The sequence below is a fragment of the Lineus longissimus genome, chromosome 4 (assembly GCF_910592395.1).
Source record: "Lineus longissimus chromosome 4, tnLinLong1.2, whole genome shotgun sequence".
Taxonomy (NCBI): Eukaryota; Metazoa; Nemertea; class Pilidiophora; order Heteronemertea; family Lineidae; genus Lineus; species Lineus longissimus.
In genome coordinates this window covers 10399974-10419310 of record NC_088311.1, presented here as the reverse complement: position 1 = coordinate 10419310, position 19337 = coordinate 10399974, and the positions used below count along the sequence as shown (strand labels likewise).

General features: G+C 42.4%; 1 protein-coding gene across 1 annotated transcript; it reads right to left on the bottom strand.

Moving 5' to 3' along the window:
- Positions 1–207: 207 nt before the first annotated feature.
- LOC135487150 (uncharacterized) lies at positions 208–19086 on the bottom strand. Its single transcript, XM_064770585.1, has 13 exons — positions 19007–19086; positions 16331–16495; positions 12332–12411; positions 11905–12045; positions 11236–11342; positions 10461–10585; positions 9446–9558; positions 8795–8937; positions 6095–6222; positions 5814–5986; positions 5000–5113; positions 4464–4577; positions 208–2350 (listed from the first exon to the last, which is right to left on the bottom strand). The coding sequence occupies exons 2-13, from the start codon at positions 16466–16468 to the stop codon at positions 2080–2082; spliced, it is 1647 nt and encodes a 548-aa protein (XP_064626655.1). The 5' UTR covers positions 16469–16495; positions 19007–19086; the 3' UTR covers positions 208–2079.
- Positions 19087–19337: the final 251 nt, after the last annotated feature.

Here is a 19337-nt window from a genome sequence, read left to right as displayed (position 1 = left end):
ACTGTCCTCAGTAAAAATATCATGATTCTAGCTAGCATAATTCATGAGATATAGCCAAAAGTAGTTTTTTGCATGAAGCGCCCCCTGGGGCCAAGTGTAGGTTGAAAACCGTCAAAACTGCCAAAAGGCACAATGGTACCATAAGACCTTCAAACCACCCAGAGATGAAATGCCCAGCATTTATGGTTACGGATGTATGTTCCGGAAACCACTGATGGTCAATTTACGCTACTTGACCCCTGTGACCTTGAAAAGTAGGTCAAATCAAAAACCCGGGTATCATGTGATGTAGTCTCATGAGTACTGTCCTCAGTAAAAATATCATGATTCTAGCTAGCATAATTCATGAGATATAGCCAAAAGTAGTTTTTTGCATGAAGCGCCCCCTGGGGCCAAGTGTAGGTCGAAAACCGTCAAAACTACCAAAAGGCACAATGGTACCATAAGACCTTCAAACCACCCAGAGATGAAATGGCCAGCATTTATGGTTACGGAAATATGCTCCGGAAACGAGATCAACGGCCCGACAGACGGACAGACGGACGGCGAACGCCTCGACAATACCCCTCTAGCCTTTATGGGCTGAGGGGTAATAAGACTACAAGGAGGAACATGTCTGACTGTTCTTAACAGAGCTGAGAGTGATCAAAATCCCGATTTAAATGCAACAGATACGATATTTGAAAATTTCACGACTTTTGTGAGAATATAAGAAATAGTGCTCCTCCCCACTAATTTCGGAAGTTTTTCAGAAATTTTAAGACGCTATTTACACAATCCCTTAAAATGAAAAAAAAGAAATTTCTTAAACTCTGAAATAAATCTAGTTATTCTTTGTATTGCTCTCAATGAATTTCATAAAAAGATACTGCAGTATTTACAAATGTAAATATAAATATTTAGTAAATTTATATTTGTTTTAGTTTAGTCAGCTGCTCGATTTAGATACATTCTGGACATTCAACAAAGAGTCATTAAACACATGTCTAAACAATACATTCAATATACCACAGAAAAGAGCGAATCCATAATATGAAAAACATCATATCTATAATTTCACTCAACATATATACATATACATCCCAAACGTTTTTGGTAGTTACATACTACCCTCCTCAGGTGAATCCACACAAGTGACTGAGTACATGTGACTGAGTACAACCTTCTTGTACTCAGTCACTTGTATGGATTCACCTGTGGATACCGTTGGTTATAACTTGCAGCAGTACAAAACGTAAAAATATATAAAAAGTCACTTTAAGATACTGTTGAGCTGTGATCGGAGTTAGTCATGTATAACACAAAATTGGAATGTCATGTTATTGGTATGTTATCATGTTGAATGGCACTAGATGAGCTACCATTCTAAAATACCTTGGTACCGTAAAGTCAACTTTTAAATGGAAAATGCATAAGCCTCGTTCTGAGAGTGGAGTGTTTTGGACACGCAACCAAGATGCTCTACCAAAGTTCCCTCGGGTTGCACTAAAATGTGGAAACCATGCACACGTCACGTCAATGGAATTTAGTTCACTTCAGAAGTTTGAGGCGCTCAAAACACTGCTTCAAACACAAATCAGTCAAGGAAGCATCAACCACCCTAAGTTTTTTAATGAGCACTACACATATTTGCCGAGAAAAACGCTCCAAATAGCCCATTTGCGCAGATTTTAGCATCACTTGAGCGAGCCGATGCGGACTTCCTTTGCGCGCTGTACAAAATGTACATGTCTCATTTTCTGTAACGTTGCCGTAACATAATGTAAACAATGGCGCTACCGGCGCTCCGGCCGGGCCGGCGATGGATGGAATTTGCCAAATTCGCACATATTCAAGTTATTTTCGTGGCCTATCTTTTTAAGTTTGAGGTATTTTAGAATAGAAATTGAACCCTCGGCTTCGGACCTTGGTTGAGTTACCAAGACACTCTCGGGTGGAGCTAAAATTTCGTCCAAACCCTCGCCGACAGGCTCGGGTTTGGACTGTATTTTAGCTCCACCCGAGAGTGTCTTGGTAACTCAACCAAGGTCCGAAGCCGAGGGTTCAATTCCTTAAGCTAATAAGTTTCTAATAGCAGAGCTACGCTGGCTCAACGAATAACTCTAATGGAGGGTCAGGTCGCATTGTGATCGCCAGCTTAGTACGGTACGTGAAACCTGGTACCCAGGAAAATTTAAATCGCTTCATGAGTAGCGCAATCATGACCTTCATCTCGAGTAGTGCAAATCGGTAGCCGATACACATCCGGTTGCCGAGGACGAACGGAACCCAGGAATATGGGTTGATGTTGTCGTTGTTGATGAAACGTTCTGGTTTGAAGGTCTCAGGATCATCCCAATATTCGGGCAATCTGAAGGAAAGTGGTTATGATCAATAGACTGTGAACCCTCAAGGTTTTCATGGCCTTGGAGGCCTGCACTTGCATTAAAAATTTGAAATTCGTCACAAAAATTTCCAATTGCCTAAAGGGGTACACCGTTCATAATTACTTGTGGTCCAGTTAAATAGAAATCCACAAATATACAATGCGGTAGCACAGTTATTGTGAATACTAATTTGTTTAAACTTGGTATTCATAGTATTTGTTTATAAGTCTACACAACGGCAATGTTGAAATTTATACTTAGTACATATTTCCGCAATTGGACATTTTTAAATTCAATTACAAATTCAAAATTTTTAACGACCAGCGTAGGCCTTTAAACGTACTGAATATAAATTTCAACAGAATGCTGTGGTATTAACAGATACACAAATACTAAATACCAGGAAAGTTTCGGCAACAGAGCCAAAGTATTGCGTTTTGTGGGTAGTACATGCTCTTGAATATATTCTGGGATGAAAACCTCTTTCTTCTTAGCAAGAATTTCATTTCAAATGCGTCATATTTCTTTGAATATAAATTGTCCTACACAGGTCAAGCTACTTGATACCAGTCTGAGTGACAATGCGCAACCCAGCAATAATACTCGTGTCACCTTCCTTGGTACGAAGCATTTGACCCTGACCCTTCTGAGTCTAAGAGCACAAGAAAAATCCCCAACAGTCAGAATTATACCTCCGTAAACAAGCACCCAAAACCCAAAAACCCAAAAGTAACAAAAATAAATTATCACACACAAAAGCACAAAAAAAGCCCCAACAGTCAGAATTATGCCTCCGTAAACAAGCACCCTAAACCCAATGAAATGGCCAGGGCCATTGTGCTCACCTCATGTGGAGGAAAGATGGATAAAGAGCATGGTATTGTGTCATGTAGTGTTAGGTTTGATGTAGGTCCAAGCAATTACAATTTCCCCAAAATGGCCAATTTACAGTACATTCGACCTCTGTGACCTTGAAAAGTAGGTCAAATCAAAGAAGACCCGGGTGACACATTGAATGGTTGTTAGAATTAGATGTACCTATGATATAAAATTGGTGCCAATCGGGCAAGTCATTACTAGGAATAATAGCATTTTGATGAATTTAGGATTTGGCCCCCTCCCTGGAGGCCAAACGGCAAATCAGATCGCACCAAACTTCGGTACCTGAGATCACCTGACCAAGGGGTACATGTGTACTTAATTTGTGATCAATAGTCATTGCAGTTAAGAAACGTGCCATAGTTACGGCCTGACGGCGAATTTACGTCATTTGACCTCTGTGACCTTGACAAGAAGGTCAAATTGAAAACCTGTGTGACATATACTGTATGGTGGTTAGATGTACCCATGATATCAAATTGGTGGCAATCGGGCAAGAAGTTAAGGAATAATCACATTTTTAAGGTTTTTGGATTTTGCCCCCTGGTGGTCAAGTGGTGAATCATATTGGACCAAACTTTGGTCCCTGAGATCACCTGACTAAGGGGTAAATGTGTAACAAATTTGGTATCAATAGTCATTGCAGTTTAGAAACGTGCCATCGTTACATCCTAATGGCCAATTTACACCATTTGACCTCTGTGACCTTGAAAAGGAGGTCAAATCAAAAACCCGGAGGATATATGATGCACCTTTGCTAGAAGTACCTACCATATTTTTTTCAAAATTTCCCGACTACTATTAAGGGAGATATTGCACATTTTCACTTTTAACGTTTGGCCCCCTGGTGGACAAACCATGAAACGAATCAGACCGAAACTTGGTCTCCAAGGTGTCATTACATAAGGGTACATGTGTACCAAGTTTCAACTCAATAGCTCTAACAGTTACGAAACGTGCCCTGCTAACGGACGACGGACGACGACGGACGACGACGACGACGACGACGACGACGACGACGACGACGGACGACGGACGCCACGGTATGGGATAAGCTCACCTCTGCTAAGAGGTGAGCTAAAAACCCAAGACTAACAAAAATAAATTATCCAACACAAAAACACAACATCAAAAGCCAAACATGCTAGTAAATAAATGGTGTATGGACCATTTCAGCGCACAAGCTAGAACAGCAACGACGACCAATCATTGACTGACCTCATCATGGCCCCCAAATGTAAGATAATATTTGTCCCAGCAGGCACGTCTTGGCCGCAGATGTTATCGTCGCTGTTACATGAGCGGAGAACAACTGGAACTGGGGGTGAAAGCCTGTAATAGATGGAGCTTGATTATCTATTTATCAAAACCCACCAGCGAGGGCAGACCTGTGTTTTGATGATATACTCTAGTTTCACTGATCTAAGACTATTCACTTCAATGATATGTATCATCAAGCATAGCATGCGCCTGTCACCTCCGAGGCCCCGGGTTCGATTCCCGGTCGGTCCTGGTACATTCATGTGACAAATAGGGCGACTCTCTTTGACAGCGTAGGTTTCCTCCTACTTATATTAACATTTGGCAACACCAAGTTTTCAAATGGTCTTGATGTCAAGTTCTGGCTTGGCCTTTGTTTGATTTCACAGTAATTAATCAACTGGTCTTAGATCAGTGATACTAGAGTATTTTTCCTCTTATGCAACACAGCTCAGCCCAAGCTGACAAGGGCTGGCACACGTGTGAATACCAACCTCATAAGTGAAGCTATAGCTAAATGACAAGTAGTCCCAGCCGGGACACGGTGGCCACAAATTACATCATCCTCAATCGTTTCACGGAATACCATCGCTACAGGTGGGGTTAGTCTGAAAAGGGAGGATGTAAGTAGGATATGGAACAAGCGGTTAGTTGTGACAGGAGTGCAGAGATAAGCAATTTTTATTGCGGCCGAAGATGCATGCAACAAATATCATTCGCTTGTCGGGGTCATCGCCACTGCCTTTGAGTGCCTTCAGGATTGTACGTCAATGCAACATGCAATGATATCAAACGCTTATAATCGCCAGTTTTGTTGTAAGTTAATACCGACACACCAGGGATCTCTATATATCGCTCATTGCAGCAATAAATGTTGCACATATCTGCAATAAAAAGTGCTTGTCTGCGGGTTTCCTAATGCTTTGTCAAAGTTATCACTTGTAGCTATCAATGTGTCACTTTTCACCTGCACGGCGTTAATTGACTAAGGCTTAAAAACATGTCACGAGAGAAAAGTTACACTCTCTATCAAGGACATCCATGGGACTGACAAGTGCTGTCCTTAATAGAGAGGTGTCCTGATTAGGGAGGTCACATTCAATGGAAACAACCAATTTGGGACCAAAACTAGTGTCCTTTATAGAGAGGTGTCCGCTAAGGGAGGTTCCACTGCTTATTCATATCAATCCGTTGATGTAATCAAGATTTTCACAAGTCAAGTGTTAGAATTATTCTATGAAGGTAATACTAATACCCAATAATTAGACTGGCTCAAAGAGTCAAATGCATCAGAAAGTTTTTTGTTACCTTAGCGTTTCCTTGACAACGGCATTTAGATACTCCATCTTCTCAATGGTTTCCATGGAGATATCATTTACATCATCTGGCAAATTTGCCACAACTTCTTCACGTAACTTTTCTTGAATTTCCAGATTTTGAGCAAGGTGTAGGAACAACCAGGTAAGTCCGTGGCTAGTGGTCTGAAAAAGAATATATTTATCAGAAATATCGTCAGAGTAGAAGATGAGCATCTATTCCGAATGCCATAAATTGTCCTGGTCATTTTCATCACACCCAAAGGATTTTACCTCGTGTCCGGCTGTTACAAATGTGATGACGTGGTCCTTGAGTTCTTCATCAGACAGACCTCGCCCGCTGCCATCATCTCGGGCCGACATCATCATTGCCAGAAGATCCTTCTGCAAGGAATCGTGTTCTGCAAATAAGAGTAGTTTTTAAATGTCTACTGTGAGTGATTTGCAGGGAAAAAGCCTTTTTTCAATCCATCAAACACCTCGATTTATAACTAGACATAACGCGATTCGTGTGAATCCCAATGTATGCCCCCGCTGAGTGGGCATATTTTTAATGTTGGGTAGGTTGAAGGAAATGAATTTAAGTGCTTATACTGGTAGTAATCTGCTTACTGTATTTATGCGCATTTTAGCGCACTGCACGCGCTAATTGAGGGTGCAGTTAAATTCAATTATAAGCGCAGTTTAAGCGCAGTGCGCTAATAATTGAACAAAAATGTTCTTGATGTGTGTGTTGATTGGTGGCAGGAGAGGGGTCATTCCACCTGGAATGAACAGCAGTTGTGTGTTTTGCTGCTTAAAAGTGTCTTTCTATTTGTCTTTCATGTGGCAGTGCGCGGTATTCAGAGTTAACATGCTAGAGTACTAGCGGGGTTAAACATGGAAGCATGCAGCACGGGACTGTGACAGTTTGTTCACGTATTCTTCCAGCATGTTATTAGAAGTCATGCAGCCTCCCTTCGATGCAGTGACGATGACATCTCCGAAAAATATTAGCACATGCGTTTATACATAATCGGGTAAAGTGAAGGCTGAAAATATACCCTAAAACAAGCGATTTTTGTTTATAAGCGCATGTGCTAAAATGCGCATAAATACGGTATGTAGTGTGACAAGTTTTCATCAACCAGTCATGAAAGGACATCGTAAATTGGGTTTGGAGAGTACCTTTGGAGACAGTGGTCATGGTGAAAACCGTGTCCTTGTTGCAGTAATCAGCCATGAAAGGACTGATTATGAGCACTGTAACTGGTGTTCTGAGAGCAGCTCTGGAGGTGGTTACAGTGGAAAGAAGTGTCCTTGGTGGAGTAATCAGCCTTAAAGCGGTGATTGGCATCGTAATCGGTGTTCGGAGAGCAGCTGTGGATCAAGGCAGTCGTCACAGTGGAAACGGTTTGCTTGTTACAGCTCTTGGGCATTCGTCCGCCATTGCTTTATATGGAAGAAGCAGAATTTGTGGGTTGGTGTGTTGGGCTGAGGTGGGAGTTGAGGAACATCTATTGGATGGGTATCGTAGCTGGTGTTCTGGTAGCAGCTGTGGAGGCAGTGGTCGAAGTGGAGGAGTTGCTTCCAAGGGATGCCGAGTGGCCACTCTATTACTGATTGAACGTATAGTAGACTGGGTTGTGGTAGCTGTAGTATGTTCTGCACACTCCTGCATGTATTTCATCAGGATGCGACTTGATATAGATGTGATCTAACAGTGTGCAGTTGAGTGTTGTAGGTTCCTTGATGAGTTGTTGAAATGAATGGAGGGGGTGTTCCAGCACTTGAAGACGTTCTTTGAGTAGGTTGTAGTTGAAATCTCCGCTGATCACAGTATGCAATGGAGATGGAATGGTTCTCGGGTTAAACTGTTATAGGGCGGAATGCAAAAATCAAGTTTGTGGCCTGGCGGCCATCTTGGATTTTGCGTCGGGCCCAAAATCAATAGGGCACCTCCCCTTCACTAGAACATCACACCACAGAAGTTTCAGGTTTATTACTCACTCGGTTCTCAAGTTATGGGGCGGAATAAAAAAAACAAAGATGGCTGCCTGGCGGCCATGATGTATTTTAGGTCGGGCCCAATATTGATAGAACACCTCCCCTACACTAGAGCATCACACCTCAGAAGTTTCAGGTTTATCACTTACTCGGATCTCAAGTTATGGGGCAGAATGCAAAAAACAAAGATGGCCGCCTAGCGGCCATGATGGATTTTAGTTCGGGCCCAGAATCGATAGGGCACCTCCCCTACACTAGAGCATCACACCACAGAGGTTTCAGGTTTATCACTCACTCGGTTCTCAAGTTATGGGGCAGAATGCAAAAAACAAAGATGGCCGCCTAGCGGCCATGATGGATTTTAGTTCGGGCCCAGAATCGATAGGGCACCTCCCCTACACTAGAGCATCATACCACAGAAGTTTCAGGTTTATCACTCACTCAGTTCTATAGTTAGGCGGCGGAATGCAAAACACCAATATGGTGGCCTGGCGGCCATCTTTGATTTGAGCTTTGGCCCAAAATCAATAGGGAACCTTCGAGACCCTAGGCCTTCAAACCATAAAAATTTCAAGTCTACCGGACAAGCGGTTCCTGAGTTATAGAGCGGAATAGAGTGCGGATGCGGACGCGGACGCAGAAACCAGCCAAGAACATAATGCCCCCATCTCAACTTCGTTGAGCGGGGGCATAATGAACTGTACAGTATAACAGTGTATTCAGCGGTCATGGTTAGACAAAAAACCCGCTTGGGTAGGTGCAAAATATTGAAGCAGTCAAAATGCATTTAAAATCACATCATTCATTGTTTAATTCTTGATGTTTTAGAATAGAATTGATACCTGATATTGACTGTCTCGCTAAAACCGCTCGTAAGGAGCTAAAATGTTGGCCGAAACCTCTGCCAAACATAGACCTATACCACAGAAAATTGTTAAATTTTGAGTAGAAGCGAGCTGGACGCGATGCCCATACTAATTTTCTTACCATCTTTATCAGCAGCAGCAAATTTCTCTTCCTTCTCTCGAATGATAGTCTTCACCACGCCATCGATGATCTTCACGTAGTTGTTGATCGTACGGTTTCTCTTCGTTGGCCACAAGTGCCATTTTGGAAGAAAGATGTCAAACCTGAAACGGGCGAGTTAAACTATATTGTAAAGCACATCACCCCAACAAAAATTTACTCAAGTTTCGGATATTCCTATAGGTCTAACCTAAAAAGGCACTTAGAATTTCAAGTCAGACCTTGGCAATCAGTTTCTTCATTTCCAATTCTATGCCTGTGGTCGTGTGCAGAAAATTGTAAAATTGACAAATAACTGGTGGGTGTTTTTATTGGTAAAATGAGATATTTTCGATGGTACAGTGAAAAAATTGACAAATTTCATGAAACATCAGGACATTTACATAATCATCATCAAATCAGGTACCCTGGCCCAGATTTGGGGATTTGTCACATCAAACATTATCAAAAATTGATAAAGAGTAGTTTTTATCATTTCTTGACCTTAGGACAAAACAACTCTATGAAAAGTTTGCAATAAGTTTATTTTGTACGCTCTTCAGTGAATACGTTTACCTAAGCTACTGAAAATTTTCCAAAATTTTGTCTGTCTTTGTCTATATATAAACGTACCCAATACTAAGACAGCTTACAGCGCCACGGAATGCCCTGGATATTTCATGATCAGGAAAGCGGAGAGAGTTGAAATCATAACTCATGGTACATTCGCCAATCACATCCAGCGTCTGAAAAGATAAAGACAACACAGTGATAAAGATAACAAGACTCATATCAACTTACACAAGAGTGCCTTTTGGTCGAGAAGTGAACCTTCTTCATCTTCAGCGTTCGCTCGGCACTTGGAGGTGATTTTCTCCACGGAGTATTCCTCCTCAAAGGCGGGATGAGCATTTATGCGTCCCATTACGGTTTAAGCGCCATATGGGTTCATTGGCCCAGTGACTCTGACTTTGTCCAGAGGTAGAGTTCACGCAGGTTACTCATTTGGTGGCCCTCGCATAGACACCAGATACAAGGAACCTTGGTTTTAAGTCTCATTCGAAGGACTGTGAAGAGTCAACCTAAGTTTCTCCTTAAAGCCATGCTGGTTCCTCCAGAAATACAACCCTAGGTTTTCCCCGGGATTGAACCCGGGCCATTTTGTGTGGTAGCCAGCTGTGTTAACCACCACAGTATGAGGCCACTTGAGGACTGAACCAACAATGACCTTTATCACAACTTGAATCAGGTATCCTGAAAGATTTTGGGGTGAATGAACTTGCCAACATAACCTATAAATCTATACATAATCTATGGAGACATCAAATAGCTTCAACGAACAGCTGAGTTTATCAACAGATCAGGAGAAACTGTCTAGCAAAAGCTTTATCAGGCTTGATGGTGTCATGACTTAAGTCTTTGTCCTTTTGTTTGCCAGACAGTTACTCCTAATTTGATGAAAAAGTCAGGGCCAAATTCAGTAGTTCTTCGGCGCTCATCTTTGTCTCCATGTTGCCAGTTCCAAATTCCGAAGGCAAGCTCCCCCTGTTGGGCCTCCAGCCAATCCTCCTTCCTGAAAATCGCCACTTTTGGACATCTTCCCAGGATTAGCTCCACAGTATGACTCAAGTGATTAGAAACAACTTACTGCTCTCATTATATCCTCAGAGATGTTGAACTTCATCTTACATTCTTCATTATCACAGTTCCTCAGCTGATCGTCCCAGAAATTACACAGCTCAACAGCTTTCTTTGAAAATTTTGGGAGCATTTCTGAAAGAGAATAAAGTCATCAGAAACACATTCTCATATAAACAATATAAACAATAGAAGGCGAAAGCTTTTCAATAATGTTGGGAAAAAGGTGTCATTGGAGTCTTCAATGCAAAGGTTTTTCAAGCATGAATTGCATCACCAATTCAGAAATATTAACAGCAGATTTGACCTGTGGATGGCAAACAAATTGCAAATTATGCATAAAATGATTTGTGCGTGCATTACAAAGGAACTGGGTGGTTAATTTACCTCAAAATTTAATGCATATGATGTCAAAGTGTCCTAGTTACCAGATGGGCACATGTTATTTGGACAAATATTTACCAATAACTGCACATTTTTGCTGTTTTTTTGTAATGCAGACAATCTCCCAGGTCATTTCAAGGCACCACTCCTCGGTAAGTTGGAATGTCTGCCTTGAATACACAAGATTAAGATAAGATTCTCAACAAGCTGGAAAATTTATTCTCCATGGTGATACACATTACTTGTTACACTGTGAGGAATTGGGTCATCATGTTACAGTTTGTTCCCTTTTTAAAACAATTACTGACATTTCTTTCCTCAAACAATTACTGACATTCCCTTTCTAAAACAATTCCTGACATTTTTTCTAATCTTTGATAAAACTGAGCCAGGACACTCACTTTTTATAGCAGAAGTTCCAAATGCTGGGTTAGCTAACTTCCTATGCGCAGTGTGGACACTTCCCTCTGATGTCACCAAACCGTTCCCCAGAAAGCGGCGTACTAACCTGCAAGTTGAGTTGGGTACGAATGTTTACCTCAAAATCCTGGCACTTCACTAGACTTGGAATATTTCAAACTTGAATCCAATCATTTAAGGGCCAACAACTCTGCTTAATCTGGTGTTATTTTCTGCACATACACAAGCAAAAGTGTCCATCCATGGATCTATGACCAATTGATTGATCTATGACCAATTGATTGATATATGACCAATTAATTGATCTATGACCAATTGATTGATCTATGACCAATTGATTGAACTATGACTAATTGATTGAACTATGACTAATTGATTGAACTATGACTAATTGATTGAACTATGACTATTTGATTGATCTATGACTAATTGATTGATCATCAATGTTCAACGCATGGGCCCTTCCATGAATCTTTGGGCACCAGAAAACTATCGGCACAAGGAACCAGTTTCACAACACATTCAGAGAACAACATCGGGTTTGTTGCCTTGCTCAAGGACACGGAGGTAAAATGCGTAACAACCTTGCCACTGATCTCCCAGCACACAATTCAAAGGAAATGATCAGCATCATCACCAGCTTCGCTTACCTCATAGCATATTTATTTTTGCCGTAATTTTTACTGTTGGTGACCAAGATGTGCTTGAAGGCATCAGGGCTAAATAACATCAGTCGGACTGTTCCAAAGAAGAAGAAATATCGCAACATGTGGCCATACTCCTTTGCCCATCTGAAACACAGAAAGCACATTTTTACTTGCAAAATTTGCAGTTCGTAACTTTCTTAGTCATTAGAAATGTAATAGGACTTTCCAATGCATTCGACATCTAGTTTATTTAGGAACTGTTCCTTTTTGAAAAATTTCTCGGACATTTCCTTTAAAACACAATTAGGAACTGTTTTATTTTGACTGATATCCGGTATTCCCTATCAAACATCATCAGGAATTGTCACTTCCTTACCTAACACCATTAGAAACTGTTTCATTTTGAATGATTTCCCTGACATTTCCTTACCTAACACCATTAGAAATTGTGTCATTTTGAATGATCTCTCTCACGTTTCCCAAAATTGGAACAAATCTCGGCCCTCGTAGCTGAAACAGACAACATATGTCAATAAGTTACAACAACTTGATTCCCAGAAAATGCCAAACATCATACAACAAAGTGCTTAGCAAAGTATGTTGACGTTACCTGTCTCACTAATGGATGGGACAGTGGCTTGATAATCAGAGCATAAACCAGCCAGAAGATGGCCCCTTACCTGTCTCACTAAAGGATGGGACAGTGGCTTGATAATCAGAGCATAAACCAGCCAGAAGGTGGCCCCTTACCTGTCTCACTATTAAAGGATGGGTCAGTGGCTTGATAATAAGAGCATAAACCAGCCAGAAGATGGCCCCTTACCTGTCTCACTTATGGATGGGTCAGTGGCTTGATAATAAGAGCATAAACCAGCCAGAAGATGGCCCTTTACCTGTCTCACTTATGGATGGGACAGTGGCTTGATAATAAGAGCATAAACCAGCCAGAAGATGGCCCCTTACCTGTCTCACTAAAGGATGGGATAGTGGCTTGATAATCAGAGCATAAACCAGCCAGAAGGTGGCCCCTTACCTGTCTCACTTATGGATGGGACAGTGGCTTGATAATAAGAGCATAAACCAGCCAGAAGATGGCCCTTTACCTGTCTCACTTATGGATGGGACAGTGGCTTGATAATAAGAGCATAAACCAGCCAGAAGATGGCCCCTTACCTGTCTCACTAAAGGATGGGATAGTGGCTTGATAATCAGAGCATAAACCAGCCAGAAGGTGGCCCCTTACCTGTCTCACTAAAGGATGGGATAGTGGCTTGATAATAAGAGCATAAACCAGCCAGAAGATGGCCCCTTACCTGTCTCACTAAAGGATGGGATAGTGGCTTGATAATAAGAGCATAAACCAGCCAGAAGGTGGCCCCTTACCTGTCTCACTTATGGATGGGACAGTGGCTTGATAATAAGAGCATAAACCAGCCAGAAGGTGGCCCCTTACCTGTCTCACTTATGGATGGGACAGTGGCTTGATTATAAGAGCATAAACCAGCCAGAAGATGGCCCTTTACCTGTCTCACTAAAGGATGGGACAGTGGCTTGATAATCAGAGCATAAACCAGCCAGAAGGTGGCCCCTTACCTGTCTCACTTATGGATGGGACAGTGGCTTGATAATAAGAGCATAAACCAGCCAGAAGATGGCCCCTTACCTGTCTCACTTATGGATGGGACAGTGGCTTGATTATAAGAGCATAAACCAGCCAGAAGATGGCCCTTTACCTGTCTCACTAAAGGATGGGACAGTGGCTTGATAATAAGAGCATAAACCAGCCAGAAGGTGGCCCCTTACCTGTCTCACTTATGGATGGGACAGTGGCTTGATAATAAGAGCATAAACCAGCCAGAAGATGGCCCTTTACCTGTCTCACTTATGGATGGGACAGTGGCTTGATAATAAGAGCATAAACCAGCCAGAAGATGGCCCCTTACCTGTCTCACTTATGGATGGGACAGTGGCTTGATAATAAGAGCATAAACCAGCCAGAAGATGGCCCTTTACCTGTCTCACTTATGGATGGGACAGTGGCTTGATAATAAGAGCATAAACCAGCCAGAAGGTGGCCCTTTACCTGTCTCACTTATGGATGGGACAGTGGCTTGATAATAAGAGCATAAACCAGCCAGAAGATGGCCCTTTACCTGTCTCACTTATGGATGGGACAGTGGCTTGATAATAAGAGCATAAACCAGCCAGAAGATGGCCCTTTACCTGTCCCACTTATGGATGGGACAGTGGCTTGATAATAAGAGCATAAACCAGCCAGAAGATGGCCCCTTACCTGTCTCACTTATGGATGGGACAGTGGCTTGATAATAAGAGCATAAACCAGCCAGAAGATGGCCCCTTACCTGTCTCACTTATGGATGGGTCAGTGGCTTGATAATAAGAGCATAAACCAGCCAGAAGATGGCCCCTTACCTGTCTCACTTATGGATGGGTCAGTGGCTTGATAATAAGAGCATAAACCAGCCAGAAGATGGCCCCTTACCTTTCTCACTTATGGATGGGACAGTGGCTTGATAATAAGAGCATAAACCAGCCAGAAGGTGGCCCCTTACCTGTCTCACTTATGGATGGGACAGTGGCTTGATAATAAGAGCATAAACCAGCCAGAAGATGGCCCCTTACCTGTCTCACTTATGGATGGGACAGTGGCTTGATAATAAGAGCATAAACCAGCCAGAAGATGGCCCCTTACCTGTCTCACTAAAGGATGGGACAGTGGCTTGATAATAAGAGCATAAACCAGCCAGAAGGTGGCCCCTTACCTGTCTCACTTATGGATGGGTCAGTGGCTTGATAATAAGAGCATAAACCAGCCAGAAGATGGCCCCTTACCTGTCTCACTTATGGATGGGACAGTGGCTTGATAATCAGAGCATAAACCAGCCAGGAGATGGCCCCTTACCTGTCTCACTAAAGGATGGGTCAGTGGCTTGATGATTAGAGCATAAACCAGCCAGAAGGTGGCCCCTTACCTGTCTCACAAATGGATGGGACAGTGGCTTGATAATCAGAGCATAAACCAGCCAGAAGATGGCCCCTTACCTGTCTCACTAATGGATGGGACAGTGGCTTGATGATTAGAGCATAAACCAGCCAGAAGGTGGCCCCTTACCTGTCTCACAAATGGATGGGTCAGTGGCTTGATAATCAGAGCATAAACCAGCCAGAAGGTGGCCCCTTACCTGTCTCACAAATGGATGGGACAGTGGCTTGATAATCAGAGCATAAACCAGCCAGAAGATAAAAAGAATGAGGATGCAGGGAAGCATCTGAGTCCAACTCAGACTCTGCAGATATCTCAGTAAGGGCAAGGCAGGCATCTTTTCGGAGTTACAATACGTAGCATTGAATATTCCATATGAATTCTTGTACTGTGATTTTAGTTGGCAATATATGAATCCAGAAACACACGGATGGTAACACCTGGATTGGGTAGGCCCAATTACATGAATTATATGCCTGGCTGAACCTGATTCAATGAGCAGAGTTCAGCTAAAAAGCATATTTATCATAATCAATATATTCGATATATATTTTCAGGTGGGAATTTGTTTTGAAATTAAATGGGGCAGGTGCTATGCGGTCTTAAAACCAGCCACTAGACAGTCCTTCACCTGTTTACAGTGGCTTGATAATTAGAGTATTTAAACCAGCCAGGAGATGGACTTTTATATGCCTTACCAATCTCCCTGAATGAGGGGACAGTGGCTTGATGATGAGGGCATAAACCAGCCAGGAGATGATCTTTTGCCATTCTAACTAAAGGATGGCTCCATGGCTTGATGATCAGGGCATAAACCAGCTAGGACAAGACGATCTCTTACCTGTCTTACCAAAGGATGGGACAGTGGCTTGATGATAAGGGCATAAACCAGCTAGGACAAGACGATCTCTTACCTGTCTTACTAAAGGATGGGACAGTGGCTTGATGATCAGGGCATAAACCAGCTAGGACAAGACGATCTCTTACCTGTCTTACTAAAGGATGGGACAGTCACTTGATGATAAGGGCATAAACCAGCTAGGACAAGACGATCTCTTACCTGTCTTACTAAAGGATGGGACAGTGGCTTGATGATCAGGGCATAAACCAGCTAGGACAAGACAATCTCTTACCTGTCTTACTAAAGGATGGGACAGTGGCTTGATGACAAGGGCATAAACCAGCTAGGACAAGACAATCTCTTACCTGTCTTACTAAAGGATGGGACAGTGGCTTGATGATAAGGGCATAAACCAGCTAGGACAAGACGATCTCTTACCTGTCTTACTAAAGGATGGGACAGTGGCTTGATGATCAGGGCATAAACCAGCTAGGACAAGACGATCTCTTACCTGTCTTACTAAAGGATGGGACAGTCGCTTGATGATCAGGGCATAAACCAGCTAGGACAAGACGATCTCTTACCTGTCTTACTAAAGGATGGGACAGTGGCTTGATGATCAGGGCATAAACCAGCCACGAGATGAAGAGAATGATAAGGTAGGGTAGCGCCTGAGTCCAACTGAAACCCTGCAGATATCTCAGTATTTCTAAGGCAGGCATATTCTTCAAGCTCCTCCTGATTTTAAGCTGAAATGTGATTGTGAAATAAAGGTGATTGTTGATGTTATTCAATGGGTAACCGGAAAAACGCCGACCGACCGACCGACCGACTGACCTGCCAACCTACCGTCATATGCAGTATCGACTTCGCTTCTCTATAGCACATGTTTCTGTGTAGTGCCCAGCGCAATGGACGTGATGGAGTCCGACGTGTCTGACAGCAGCAGGTCATGTGAAATGAAATTGTAAACAAGCGCACGTGCGCTGTTCAAATGACATCAAGTGCATATTGCGGGTTGCAGTTCATGCATTGCATCGGTCGAGACGCTCGAGTAGAAAAACTACAGTGCATAGATTAGGCCCAAATCATGTTTTTATATCCACCGACCATGTAGACAAAGCATATCTTTAGAGTATCGTTATCAGTTCCTAACCGCGTGGGCTCGTTTTCCCGGTATAATTGACTGAAGATGCTGCTGTCAGACACGTCGGACTCCATCACGTCCATTGCGCTGGGCACTACACAGATACATGTGCTATAGAAAGCGAAAGGGATACTGCATATGACGGTAGGTTCGCAGGTCAGGCGGTCAGTCGGTCGGTCGGTCGGTCGGTCGGTCGGTCGGCGTTTTTCCGGTTACCTATTCAATGGGACTGTGAAAATACTGATTCAGCTCAACTTCGGGCAGATTATGGTATGTTTTATCAATGCTTGCCTTCAATATGTCCAGGCACTTGCTTATACTCTCGGGCAAGTCACTTTTGGTTGACACCGATGTGAAGGCTCACATGAAAGGATCCCAGGATTTCTCCTAAAGAAGTCATTTCATCTTTATCATCCCAGCCAATGCCGAAGGTAACTGACCAGAACGCTAAGTTAACAATGCCATTGGCGCCAGAAAAACCATTTCTTAAAGTCTATATGGAGAAAACACAGAACAAATATCCCATCGCACAATTCTTACAGTACAAGAACTGTACAAGGATAACTTTTTGAGGCTGGCTGCCATGTTTCGTCACACAGCACCAGTGGTGTCCGTAATGATACTTCACAATCACATCCTTGAAATAGACGAATTTGAAGAAGTTTGTTTTGACACTGACCGGTCATGGGTTTCACCTTGAACAAAGGATCGCTATGTCTCTAGGCATTGACCATTGTCCGAAGTCAGCTTAGGCCTTCTGACGTGTTCTGAGTGCGCGCATTTGATTTTTTGGCACCAATTACATACATACATATGCATACATATATTACTGCAAATAGGCTTTTTAGCCTGTAGCAGGTTTTTTCTTCTTAACTTTTTCTGCTGATTGCGGGAGTGCGGTGGGGTGGAAGCGAGGGTTTAGGATTGGTTTTGGGTCCAGGCAAAATGACTCAGATTTGTAGTGGGCATCTATCTGGTTTTTAAATATATTTAGAGACTCTGCGTTTACAATATGGTTTGGTAGGCTGTTCCATGGGTCAATGACTCGGTTTGAGAAAAAATACTTTCGTGTATCCATCCTGGCTCTAGGTTTGTTGAGTTTAAAAGAATGCCCTCTGGTCAGGTGTTTATCATCAGCTGGTCTGAGTAGTTTTTCTCCTTCAATATTATAAAATCCATGCGAGATTTTATACGCCTCTATCAAATCTCCTCGTAACCTTCTATATGCAAGACTAGGTAAACCTACGAGCTTTAATCTCTCTTCGTAGCTTTTGTCCCTCATACCTGGAATCATCTTTGTAGCACGTCTTTGTACATTTTCCAGCACTGTTACGTCTTTCTTCAAATGGGGCGACCAAATCACGTTTGCATATTCTAGGTGAGGTCTCACCAGGCTTTTAAATAGGATGGCAAACATCTTCGAATCCAGGTATTCGAAAGATCTCCTGATCATGCTTACCACTTTGGTGGCTGTATTTGCCACAGTTTCTACATGCTTGCTGAAGCTAAGTTTGTTATCTAAGGTGACTCCTAAATCTTTTTCAATGTCAGTTTCTTTAATTTCATTTCTTATACCATTTTTTGTCAGGAAGTATTCATTATGATTGTTATTTCGCCCATAATGCATTCGTTTGCATTTATCAGTGTTGAAACCTAATTGCCATTTAAGTGACCAGTAATCTAGGCTGATCAAATCCCTTTGCAATCCTATACTATCTGCAGGGCTTCGAATCCTTGCAATAATCTTGGCATCATCTTGGCATCATCATTCGTCTTCTTCGAATTCGTCTATAATGTATGTAGGTCTAGGCCTACCGCATGGCTCAGGAAATCGCCTCATATCGGGATATTTTTGGATTGCTCATGACATCTGCTGGGTGGGAGTCTGGGACAGTCAGAGTGCAGTCATACCATGGAGGTATTATTAATAATACCTCCATGGTCATACTCATGGGGCAGTTCACAGTCACAGTGCAGTGCAGCCTACTACATAGCTACGCGCAGCGCCGTGGCCAGCTCTAATTTTCGAAATTTCATCAGTATTTTTATTTTTTAGTGTAGGCTAGCCTCAATATATTTATGTACTATAATCTAGTCGTGTAGTGTTTTATACCAGTTTTGATCCAATAAGAAGATCACTTGACCCAGCCAGGAAACTAGATCTGCTGAAAAAATGGGGAATCCCAATCTGGAGTCTCGCCTACATGAAGAATCAGTCATAATAAAATAGACTGTAAAATGTACATAAAACTATGTACTTGCGTGAGACTAAAATTTGGCAATTGGGTCTATCTTTAAATAAAGAAATTAGTCAGACGTAAATTGGTCGATGACAAGTTGTTTGATGTGATTTAGATGTGGATCTACCACTTCTCACACTAAATCATGTACCATTCAAGTACTTCATAACTTGTAGATGGTTACTTTACTGTGGGACTGAAATA

What these genes read in the sequence shown, in the direction of transcription:
- LOC135487150 (XM_064770585.1), bottom strand. Translation starts at nt 16,468, where the DNA reads ATGCCTGCCTTAGAAATACTGAGATATCTGCAGGGTTTCAGTTGGACT. An exon ending in TGGAACTTCTGCTATAAAAA is followed by an intron (nt 10,586 to 11,235) that starts GTGAGTGTCCTG and finishes ATTCTCTTTCAG; the next exon opens with AAATGCTCCCAAAATTTTCA. An exon ending in GTTGTCAAGGAAACGCTAAG is followed by an intron (nt 5,114 to 5,813) that starts GTAACAAAAAAC and finishes CTCCCTTTTCAG; the next exon opens with ACTAACCCCACCTGTAGCGA.